At 48.5% G+C, this 12816-nt stretch overlaps 1 protein-coding gene across 1 annotated transcript in view; it reads right to left on the minus strand.

Annotated features, from left to right (window-relative positions):
• Nucleotides 1-6477: 6477 nt before the first annotated feature.
• The window catches only part of LOC144825055 (nicotinamide N-methyltransferase-like), a 119599-nt gene continuing 113260 nt past the window's right edge, over nt 6478-12816 (minus strand). The window contains exon 3 of the mRNA XM_078683965.1: nt 6478-7115. Within this exon, the coding sequence (XP_078540091.1) occupies nt 6680-7115 (436 nt within the window). The 3' untranslated portion in view covers nt 6478-6679. The remainder of the gene's footprint in view (nt 7116-12816) is intronic.

Here is a 12816-nt window from a genome sequence, read left to right on the forward strand (position 1 = left end):
CTGTTCCTCCGGCCCATACCCTTTCCACGCAACCAGATACCAGAGCTTGCCCCTTCTCCATTTGGAATCTCTGATGCCGTCGACCTCATACTCCACGTCAGCATCCACCAAAACCGGAGATGGGACATACCGCCTGGCCGAGCGGGCAGGCTTGAGAAGTGACACGTGAAACACCGGACGGATCCGCATGCTGGCCGGTAGCTCCAACTTCATATTCACAGGGCTGATGCAAGCCTTGATCTTGTAAGGCCAGATGAATCGCGGGTGGAACACGCTGCGCTTGCGAAATCTCAGGTTTCTGGAGGATACCCACACGAAATCACCCGGTCGGTATATCGGACCCGGCCGCCGTCTCCGGTCTGCATACGCCTTGTACGCCTCCTTGGCCTCCACCAAACAATGTCTGGTACTCAAGATCGTATCCTTGATGTGAGCTACCCTTCTGTTGGTTGCAGGCACTCCCGAGTTGGCCACAGGATGGACCATCGGAAGGAACCTGGGATGATGACCATAGTTGCAGTAGAAAGGCGACACCTTCGTGGAGCTGTGAGTGGCGTTATTGTATGCGATTTCAGCAAGCCACAGATGATCCACCCACTCCTCCTTGCCCTGGTCGACAAAACATCGGAGATACTGCTTCAGCGTTTGATTAAGGCGTTCGGTTTGGCCGTCTGTCTGGGGATGATAGCTGGTGGATAATGCCGTAGTCACGTGAAGAGCCGAACACCAAGACTTCCAGAACCGGGTCGTGAACTGCGACCCGCGGTCCGACACGATTACACTGGGTAGGCCGTGGACGCGCACCACCTCTTTCAGGAGTATGACAGCCAGCTGACCCGCCGTTGGTACCCCTTTGCAGGCGACGAAACGACCCATCTTGGTGAGGTAATCTACCATGACGAGAATGGCGGTACACCCTTGGTCCTTTGGCATGCCTACTATGAAGTCCAAGGAAATACATTCCCATGGTCTTACCGGGGTTGGTAGAGGTTGTAGGAGTCCCTGGGGTCGCCCGTGATCCGATTTCATGGTTGCGCAAACCGAGCATGCGACGACCCATCCACGAACATCAGCTCTTACCGAAGGCCACCAGAACTGACGCAACACGTAGTCCAGCGTCTTCTCCAGCCCGAAATGTCCTGCGCTAGGTGACTCGTGACACCACACGAACACCTGTTTCCTCAGTATAGCCGTGGGAACCAGGATGCAACCACCTTTTACCGGTATCGCGTCCTTAACCCTCCATTCATCGTGTCGTCGAAGCCATGACCTCCCCTCGAAGGTGCGGATCCCTCTTTGGATTCCACTGAGGAAAGCCCCCGGCTGGATCGCTCCTACAACGGCACCCGGAGAGATTATGGACCTGATGGTTGGTGAGGGGCGCTCCGCACTGCTGGTTTGTCGTGATAGAGCATCTGCTTTCTTGTTCTTGGTACCCGGCCTGCACGTGATGGTGAAGTGGAAACCGGAGAAGAACTGCATCCACCTCAGCTGACGCGAAGACAGCTGCCTGGCAGCGGTCATGAATTGGAGATTCCTGTGGTCTGTGAACACCGTGACCACGTGCCTGGCCCCCATCAGCAAGTGCCTCCATTCTTTGAAGGCGTCCTTGATGGCCAACAACTCCTTCTCGGCTACATGGTAATTCCTCTCGGCATCGTTAAGTTTCCTGGACATGAAAGCCACCGGATGTAGCACTCCTGTCCCCTTATTCCTTTGCGAGAGGATGGCCCCTACCGCCAGATCTGAGGCGTCCGCTTCCACGATGTACTGTAGCTCCGGGTCAGGATGGGCCAGCACAGGAGCAGAGATGAAGGATCTTTTCAACGCCTCAAAAGCTCACTGCGCTCCTGCGTCCCACAGAAAGGTAGACAATTTCCTTAGTAAATGGGTGATGGGAGCCACCATACCAGAAAAGCCTTCGATGAACCTCCGGTAAAAGTTGGCAAAGCCAAGAAAGCTCTGCACTTCCTTAACGTTCTTAGGGGACGGCCATGCTACAACAGCCTTCACTTTTCTTTTGCCATCGTCTGGCCGTTAGGGCTTAGCATTACCCCCAAGAACTCCACTGTGGTGACGTGGAAGTCGCATTTGCTGAGCTTGCAGTATAGGGAGTTTTCCCGTAGTATCTGCAGGACCGATGACACGTGCTTCACATGATCCTCCATGTTATCAGAATACACTAGTATGTCGTCTATGTAGACGACGACGTAAATGTCCAATATGTCTCTTAACACATCGTTCAGGAAGAACTGAAACGCCGCAGGGGCATTACAAAGCCCGAAGGGCATCACCTTGTACTCAAAGAGTCCGAATCTCGTTTTGAAAGCTGTCTTCCATTCGTCACCGCCACGCATGCGGACGAGGTGGTAAGACCCTTTCAAGTCCAACTTGGTGTACACCTTTACGCCTTTGACTTGTTCCAGGAGTACGTTTATGAGCGGCAGGGGGTATCTGTTCTTAACTGTTATGGCGTTCAATGCCCTAAAGTCCACGCAAGCGCGCAGTTCTCCGTTGGCTTTTGGGATAAAAGAAAGAGGGGAGGCCGCCGGGGATCTTGATGGCCTTATGAACCCCAACCTAAGCATAGAATCCAAATAGGAGCGGAGGTGGATGTTCTCGGGCTCTGATAACGCATACAGTCTCCCACTAGGGATGTTGGCCCCAGGGATCAAATCAATCTGACAGTCATAGGCCCTGTGCGGAGGAAGCGTCTCCGCTTGCATATCATCAAAGACGTCCTGGTATTCCTGATATGCTCCTGGGAGTGTTACTTCTTTCTCGGCTGCCGTGGCCACCGCATACTCCTGTGTCTTTCTGTTACTGGGCGCCCTGGCGACCTTCCGCAGAACCGGGAACAGTAAGGGAAGTCCATCCGTATGGTCTGTGTTTCCCAGTCGATGGAAGGGTTATGTTTCCTCAGCCATGGTAACCCTAAGATGACTCCATACTGCGGGGCACAGATGATATTGAAGTCCAAGACCTCCTGGTGTTGTGGTCCGTAACACACCTCCATATTCCCCGTGTGGCGACTGATGGGCCCAAAAACCAACCTGCGCCCATCCACCGCATAAACATCCTCTGGAATCGAACAGGGTAGAAGCGGGACCCCGATTCGTTCTGCCTCCTTCTCATCCATAAACAACCCCGTGGCTCCTGAGTCCACCATCGCTGAAACAGAGACCCACTCCTCCTGCACTCTTACACGCAGAGGAATGAATAGGTGTCTGGAACTGGTCAAGTCGCGCCGCTGTATGGAAGGGATGTATCCATGACTCCAGGAATCCCCTTCTTTATTCCGGGAGCCCGTTAGTTTTCCGCCCCCTTTTCCACCGTCGCGGTGGACAGTCGGCTGGGGCGTGAATGTCCTGTTTTTGGTTTCGCCGGACACTCGCGGGCGTAGTGCCCCTTCTTTCCGCAGTACAAACAAAGGCCCTGTTTCCTGCGGGACTCTTTCTCCATCGCCGTTAGGCTGGCTCTGACAGCCCCTATATCCATGGGTTCGTTCCGCGGAGCCGGAAGCGGTTCGGTGGACCCGGAATGGCCCGAAGCGGATGGGGGCTTATCCTTCTTTGGTCCAATACCACGGCGTTCACTTAGTCGATGTTCTAGGCGCAGTGCCAGGCTGATCAAGTCTTCGCAATGCGCTGGTTGGGGGTCAATCTGCGCGATCACGTCCTTCAGCTCTTCGCTCAATCCCTGATGGAATAGCGCTGTTTGTTTGGCCGGTGGCCATTTGGTCTCTGCTATAAGATGCCTGAACGCGTTCAGATACTGGACGAGTCCTGTGGACCCCTGTTTCAGCTGTAGTAATTCCCTGTCTGCGGTGTATGAATCAGCTCTCCTGTCGAACACCTTGACAAATTCCTCTTGAAAGGCTTCCCAATCGTACAGAAGTGGGTTATCCCTGCTCACCAAAGGCACTGCCCATTGAGCTGCGTTTCCTGCCAAATAAGAAATCATGAACGCCACCCTCGCCTGATTAGTCGGAAAAGACCTAGGCTTACAGGAGAAATGCAGAGCCACTTGCGTTATGAACACCTGAACCGTAGACGGATCACCGCTGTATCTTTCTGGTGTGGCCAAAGGTATGGCGACCGGCATTTCCACCACTACCGCAGCTTGTTGGCCTGCACCATGAGCCCCTGCATTGAAGGGATTCCGCTGCAAATGGTCCATCCTAGCCTTCAGATCAGCGGTTTCCTGACGGGACGCGGCTAGCTCTGTCTGTACGTCGAGCAAAGCGGCCAATACGTCGTCATTGCTGCCATGTGTCCTTACTCAACCAGGAGGTGGATTAGTGTCGTAAGGTCGGATATTATGTAACCCCCTCGTTACCCCGGGGTTGAGTGAGGTATAGCCCTCTGGCCTACAAAACCAGTACAGACGCAAAAAGGCTGGATGTTCTGGGGCAAACCAAGTTTTAATCACACTAGTTGATTTACAAGAAATGCTGCAAAGCAATAAGTCACGAGCGGTGGGGGAAGCCGATGTTATGGGCTACACTCCTCTTCGTCCCACCGTCCTCTGCACGACTGCCGGTCCCGGCAGTCACCAACAGAGGACACCGTGCTAAGAAGTGGCCGGCAATGCCACTCGAACTCGGTTAGAGGGGGAGAGTACCGCTTCCTTCTTAGTTCGTCCTCTGCATTGATGTCGGTCCCGACATCATCCAACAGAGGGCAACCGTGAAAGCATAAAGGAAAACAAAGGTTGGATTCTGCTCGTTCGATAACCCTCGAACGGGGACAGTGGCACTTATATGTCTATGCGCAGAAACAGTGCGCTCGATAACCCTCGAGCGGGGACTGAAGTTCTGCGTGCTCTTGGGGCACGAGTTCAAAACCACTCGAAAACCCTCGAGCGGGGACTGTGGTCAGAGGCGCGGTTTCGCGCTGTTCCAATGGCTCGAATCCTCGAGCGGGGACAGGGTGCAGTGGCGCTTCAAATGCGCGGGTACCGGAGCTCGAAACCCTCGAGCGGGGACAGGGTGCAGTGGCGCTTCAGATGCGCGGGTACCGGAGCTCGAAACCCTCGAGCGGGGACAGGGTGCAGTGGCGCTGAATAAGCGCGGGTATCAGAGCTCGAACCCTCGAGTGGGGACAAGGGTCTAAAGCGCGACAGTCTCTGTAAAAGAGCCGCTTCTCCTGACTAAGGCTCACCTCTGTCGACGCACAGATTCCTACTGTGGACTCGAAATATCCGACGGCTGCCTCGGCTTCCTAGTCCATTTTATGCCAGCACTTCTGCCTGTGTTTATCGCGCATGCGCCGCGCTCAGCATGCTGGGTAGAGTAGTTCCCGTCGGGTTTGATATGGGGGTTGTAGTTCGGTTAGTGAAATGGCAGCGCTGTCTGTCCGGTTTCCCCGTTCTGTGTCCTAACACCCCGACACCGCCAGAACCAGCCTACACGAAGGGATGAAAGACGTCGCCGAGTGGATGAAGAACAGCCGCCTGAAACTGAACTCGGACAAGACGGAAGTCCTCATCCTGGGACCATCGCCCTCCGCCTGGGACGACGCCTGGTGGCCCCCCACCCTGGGCACCACTCCCAAGCCAACAGACCACGCACGCAACCTGGGCTTCATCCTGGACTCCTCCCTCTCGATGACCAGACAAGTCAACGCCGTCTCCTCATCATGCTTTCACACCCTTCGCATGCTCCGCAAGATCTTCGATGGATCCCGACCGAAACAAGGAAGACGGTCACCCAGGCACTCGTCACCAGCCGACTGGACTACGGAAACACCCTCTACGCCGGAACCACAGCCAAGCTACAGAAAAGACTCCAACACATCCAGAACGCCTCCGCCCGACTCATCCTGGATAACCCCTCGACGCAGCCACATCTCCGGCCACCTGAGGGACCTGCACTGGCTCCCCGTCAACAAGAGGATCACGTTCAGGCTCCTCACCCACGCACACAAGTCTCTCCACGACCTGGGCCCCAAATACCTCAACGACCGCCTGACCTTTTACACGCCCACCCGCCAGCTACGATCTACTAGCCTCGCCCTCGCCGCTGTGCCACGCATCCGAAGAGCCACCACCGGAGGCAGATCCTTCTCCTACCTGGCGGCCAAGACATGGAACTCCCTCCCCATCCACCTTCGGCTGACCCAGGACCATCTCGCCTTCAGGAGACAACTCAAGACCTGGCTGTTCGAGCAGTAACGGACCCCCTCCCCCAAGCGCCTTGAGACCCTTCCGGGTGAGTAGTGCGCTATACAAGTGTTATGATTGATTGATTGATTGAAGGACAGAAGGATAGATATTCTACAGACACTTCCTTCCAGTGTAAGGTGGCACAGGGAAAGGAATCAGATCAGTACTTACCCATTCATCATGTCATAGCTTCGATTTTACTGCTCTTTTGTCTTATGAATTTGAATATTTCTTTTTTCTTTTTGGGACCCACGTGGTGTTTTTGGCGAATGCACTGTTGTTTATTTAAAAAAAATGGAATTGAAAACCTTCAACACATATTTTATTAGTCTTATTATGTAAGGAGAGAAACGTTTATGCTACCTTTTCCATGCTGTATTTTGAGCTGCCCTTTCTCCGACAAAAGTGAAACAATTTAGAATGTGATGTTATGTTATGCATCACTGCTTCTAATGAAAGCAATGCACAACAAAGGGGTTAACATTCATTTTTTCAGTAGTGCTATTTTACACTATTACACATTCTTTGTCTTCTGAGCTAAAACAAACAGAATACTTTCATAATCCATGACTGAAAATGTCGTTTGGTTGGTTCTCCGGTTCATCATTGCTTCCTTTATAACAAATCCTTCATCCCTCAAAACTTTCCTCACAAAATCCTCATCAATAAATAGTATTGGGAACTTAAGTGTGTCTATGTACCAATATGTACAATTAATAAACACAGATATTATCAAGTGCCCCCCAACTTTTAACAAAGTAGACATATTATTCACACTGCTGATGAAGGAGGCGTGATCCTTGCAGAGTTTAGTCAAATGGTGAGCGCTAAACAGGCAGTCAGCCTGAGGGAAGATCTTTAGCACTTCTTGGCTGTTCTCATCAAGGTCTACTTTTTCAATGATTGTAATAGATTGTTTTAACATCTCTTCTTTCTCAGTCCACTGTTCCCTGAGAAATAAAAAACAGAAAGCATTACTTAGATTCAAATAAATAAATGTGTACTTGCAGGTGCAGTGTTCAATACAGATAGGTATTCTTCCATAAAGACAGTATTTCTTTTTCATTACACTAGGAAAGTTACTTTAAAACATCTTTAACAACTGAAAATGGTCTGAATTGCCTCATTCGAGTCCACTTCTAAGTTAACAGAATACACTTCTTAAGTGGTAATAAACTCAGCTGCACCAGTTTTACCCCTTAAGTTAGGAAAAAGTGGATTACTTTTGTTGATATCCTTACAAAATATGTTAGCATATTTTTCTGTATGATGTTGAAAGCCTTTACATTTTCTTAATAAAGTAAGGAAAAACTGAGTTTTAGCCTTCATAGTACTTTGAGGCAAATGACTACAATGGCAACCTGAAGTTAAAATTGTAGCAGCCATATTCCCATAGTTATAGATTAAAAGCACAGTCCATTATACAACTCTCCTTATTGAAGGTTACGACCAGTGGTCGATGATTTCAAGTAAGAAGTTGAGACATTTCTGGGGTCACTGTGAAAGAAATCCCATCCATAAATATTTATACCAACAATAAAGAAGTTGTTTTAGAGTTTGATGCTATGTTATTGCTTAAAATTGGGTTTATAGTTGGTAGAGGTATGCATCCTGTTCAAGTAGGGAACCACAATCCTAGTCAGAGAAAGTCACAAAATAACCTTAATTATCCTCTGCCCACCCTCAACTAGAAGGCAATGTGTAAAGTAATTGTGCAATAACTCGTACAATAATGCAGCAAATTGATCAGAGGAACATGGCAGCCGGGTAAACGCGACAACCGCCTCTCACCTCTCCGAGTGCACAGCGGAGCACACCTAGCCCGGACCCAGGACAGCACCTTCAGCGGAGTCGGCGTGGGAGTCGTGCAGTCACACAGTCTACCATAAGCCGCCAAGGTCCATTGGAAGGGAGGGCAATAAACCCTGGAATCGTTCTCCACCATTCCACCCTCGCAGCAGCCTTCCTGCCGCGTTGACCGGTGGTTGCTGGTGGCTCTGCAGCCCCGTTGGGATCGGTGAGTTTCAGCCTAGCTACACTCCCAGGTCACGGGGGGCAGCTTCAGAACAAGTCCCGGGGCGCGTGCACCATTACTGGAGTTCCAGGCACCCCATCTTATGTTCCCTAAAAGGACCCCCCGACACCGCTACAAAGAAGAAAGGACAAAAAAGAACAACCAAGGCTGACAAGGCAGGACAGACCACAGATCTACCACAGAAACCCCCAGGTACATCCAGATATACTCTGAGGAATTCAAAGGTAGATTTCTCCTTAGGTTTACCCAGGGAGGAGGAGCTAGCAATATCTCCTCCAATAATTTTCCCTATTAATGTACCATACTTACTGGTGTTAGAACTCCCAGTCTACTTCCTCATAAACAAACTCCAGCACCTAAAGGGACACTCTTTGAACATAAGCAGAAAAAGAAAAATGGGAAAACACAGGCAACCCCACACGACCCGCCTATTTGGAAAACAAAAATGACTCCCTCATTAAGATCAGGAAAGGGAGGAAAGGGAGGGGCTGCCTATACCACCTTCTAATCACAACACTCCTTCTCAAGTAATCCCCTTTAAGGAAATGGCACACACACTTAAAGAACAGAGAAAATACACGGGACAGGGGGGAATCCCTCTCTCTAATAAATTCCAAGTGCTTGAGGAGAACCTATTAGATCTCGAGTTGGGATTAGAAGAGGACTCTGAGGCTCCAGCTTCGGAGACAACAGTTGTAACCACAGAAGCAGGGAGTATATCGCAAGATACAGGGGGTCTTTTGCGTGCACTTTCGGAAGAAATAAAAAATAGGTTCCGCTTTCGGAAGCAAACCAAGCCAAGATTTACAATGTTTGTGAAAGACTGGAAAGTAAACTTACAACACTCTTAGAAAGAATATGAATCTTAGATGTGGCCTTGGAGATGGTACAAGAGGAAACGGCAGATAACTCAAAACAAATAGCAGAGCTAAAAGGGAGCAAGAGACTACTACAGGAGAAGGTGGAGGTGCTAGAAAATCATTAAGGATCCTAAATATTCCAGAAGTGGGTGACCTAAAATAATTTGTTATAACCCTGATAAAAGAGTCAATACCGTCTGCTAAGACTCTCAACTTGCACCAAGATATGCAATGAGTGCATAGGGATCCGTTCAGGAAGAATCCCAATATATCTAAGCCATGAAAAATTCTTGTAAAGTTTAACACCTACACGATAAAAGAGAAGCTGCTTGTCGAAGGCTTAAAAGTGGGCACTTTTACAAGAGGCGATTCTGTCAGATCTAGCCAGGGAGACTCAGAATCGACAGTGGGAATTAGGGAAACACATTCAGGAGTTGAAAGCTCTAGGTGCTATGGCCCAACTAAAATTACCCGCCACATTAAGAATAATGTGGAATAACAAGATGTTCAACATAAAGGATCCAGGTGAAGTTGTAAACCTAATAGAAAAAATGAAAATTTAAAGGGCTAGGAGTAGACGATAAAATGAATAAATCATGATTAATATGGAGATGTGAGGGAAAAGGGCTATTCAGAATGCCCTATTTGGATAAAGGGAGGTTCCTCAGGTGGGGAAAAGTCAACACACATGCACTAATGTACATAATTCACAGGGTGGGGAGCAGTGGGAAAAATGAAGAAAAAAAGGAGGTCCTTATATGCGGTAACAAATACATTGTGATCAAAGCATGTCATGGTCTTGTGACCCCTTTAATAAATAAAAAATATTAATATCAATACTACCCGCACTCTCAAGATACTAAGGCCCCCATTAGGATGGCGGGCCATCGTGGAAAGGGACTGCCCGCCATAAGTGCGGGGGTCCTGTAGGGGGAATTAGGATGTGCCCGCCACAGTGGGGGGGCTTCCTGTATTTTTAACATTGCGGCGGGCGGTGCTGAATGCATTGCTGGCATGGAAAGGTATTGGTAAATGCCCATCCAAATATGACTGGCGGTGTCTGATAGACACCGCCACCATATAAACCCTTTTCCGCCCCAGTCGCAAGGCAACTGGGGCAGAAAAGCAGCGGACGGTCTTTCTGTCTGCCGCGGACCCCCCATAATAATATGGCGGGGGGTCATTCCGGCACGGATGGCGGCCGGATCGCCCCCGCAAGGCCGGCGGTGGCTACCGCTGGCCTGGGGGGGGTGATCCACCTGCCATCCTAATGGGCCCCTAAGTTGGAATGTGAATGGGCTAAGAATGCCAGCTAGAAGAAGGAGAAATTTGCTCTTCCGAAAACAATCAAATAATGATATTATGATGCTGCAGGAAACACACCTTAAGAAATAAGAGTGGGAAGAGATAGTCAAAGGCCAGGGCTGGATTAATCAGTATGCATGCAAAAATCAAAATTGTAATGTAAAAGGGGTGGCAATTTTAATAAAGAATTCAGCGCCAGCCAAAATACTAGAAGTTATTGCAGACCCTAGAGGGAGATGGTTGATAGTGATCATGAACATCAATTCTATAAAATACTCGATGATCACATATTATGGACCAAATGTTGCCGACCCCTCCCCCCTAAATGACTTAATTCAAGTTCTGTTAGAAAATGGAAATATCATCATAATGGCTTACGATTTTAATGCATTACTGGACCCTGTCTTAGACAAATCCTCCATACGCCCCACGGTAAATACACCCAAAATGACTCGGACTATAAAAAAATCTAATGAAGCCCATGGGTTTAATAGAGCCATGGAGGAGCAAGACGGGCAATAATAAGGGTTTTACCTTTCATAATAAAAAACATTGGCATGCATCCTGCATCGATTATTTCTTAATCGACATCAGGTTGGGAAATAAGATTGTGATAATCACACGCCAGCCTGCCCATCTGTCGGATCACTCTGCAGTGAGACTTGAGACATTAGATAGCCCTACTCCAAGTAATAGATGGACTCTAGACAGATCCATCTTAGAGGATCAGAATATAGTTATAATCTTGAAAAAGGATAGTTTAGAATTTTTATCTATAAACAAATACTCTGCATAGCCAGGTATAATTTGGGATACTTACAAGGCCTATCTGCGAGGGAAACTAATATGTTATGCCACACATAGGAGGAGGGAAGCTAACATAAAAATTACAGAGCAAGACTGCTGGACTCGTTAACCTGAATAACGCAACTCATGAAGAAGTGGTCACCAAAATTCAAAAGCAGATCGACAAAGCAAAAAAAACTATTTCAGAACATCTAGATGAGATTTTAATACAGAAATGGAATGCTAGCCAACTGGCACACTACGAGTATGGGGAGGGATGTGGGAAGCTACTCAGTGGAAGGCAAGACGGGAACTAAGCAGAAATAACATCAAAGAAGGCACAGTGGAAGAAACAGGGGAAATTTCTCAAAGTGATCAAGTCATTGGGAAAGCCTTCACTGATTTTTTTTTTTTTGGAGAGTTTTATATAGCGCAAACTAGACCCGAACCGAATCAGGTATCAGAGCGCTTTACATAGCACAAGTTAAGTTTTTACATGAGGACACACACACACTTTCATTTTTTTAGGCACGGGGAGATTAAGTGATTTGCCCAGAATCACAGGAGGTTTTGGCGTCGTTACCGAGACTCGAACCCAGATCCCCAGGTCCGAGGTCGAGCGCCTTAGCCGTTAGGCCAACTCCTCTCCCCTAAGCTGATTCTTTGAAAACCTCTATAAAGAAGACTGTCCGGCGACAAAATCTCAGATTGAGACTTGGTTAAGCTTAGACTCTGTCCTCAAACTTTCAATAGACAGACAACGATACCTTAACAGTGAAATAAAATAAATAGATAAAGTTCTTAAAGCTGTTAAAGACGCTAAAAGGGGGAAGGTCCCAGGCCCAGATGGCATTCCATCAGAGATTTATAAAGTCTTAGCGGAGGAGTTAGCTCCATTTTTAAAACATTAACTCTGCCAACTATCGTTAGATGCAAATTGTCCAACCTTCGAAGCTTGTGGATATCTCCTGTTAGACTGGGTCAATATTATTTGCCCATAGTGTGTTCATATCAGGCCCAATCATTATCCCGAGATATGTTGCCGTGTTTGTCTGACGCAGTTCTTGGAACATTCCCTGTCTAGTACAGATTATCTGTGTCTTTCCTTTATTCAGGCAGTAGCCTGACCTGCTCCCAAATTCCTCAGCTAATCTCTCTAGTTCTTCTATTGCACTTTTTGGGTTTGATGTAACTACTGCAATGTCATCAGCATATGAGAGTATTTTTGTCTCATATCCATTAATTTTGAATGGTTCAATCACTGCATTCTGAATTATCTCCCTGACAAATGGATCCAGATATATAGTGAATAGAATTGGGAAGGAGGAAGCCGAGTACTCCTTGCTACCTCTATCGGATCTGATGTTATTCCCATCATTTGCAGTCTAGCAAATGATTTATGGTACATTGCCTGAATTGCTGCTATCATTTTTGGACCTATCCCTCGCTCCTCTAGGGCTCCCCGCTAATACTGCCAGTTCACTCTATCAAAGGCCTTCTCTGCGTCCAAGAGAAACACAGCCAGTCCATCCCCCCTTGCTGTTGCTAGATCAAGCAGAGATATTACTCACCAAGTGTGATCCGTTGTCCCCCTCCCTGGCACAAATCCATGCTGCCAGGGTGAGACCAGACTGGCTATGATTCTCTGGCGCCGAGTTGACAAGA

The sequence above is a fragment of the Lissotriton helveticus genome, chromosome 3_1 (assembly GCF_964261635.1).
Source record: "Lissotriton helveticus chromosome 3_1, aLisHel1.1, whole genome shotgun sequence".
NCBI lineage: Eukaryota > Metazoa > Chordata > Amphibia > Caudata > Salamandridae > Lissotriton > Lissotriton helveticus.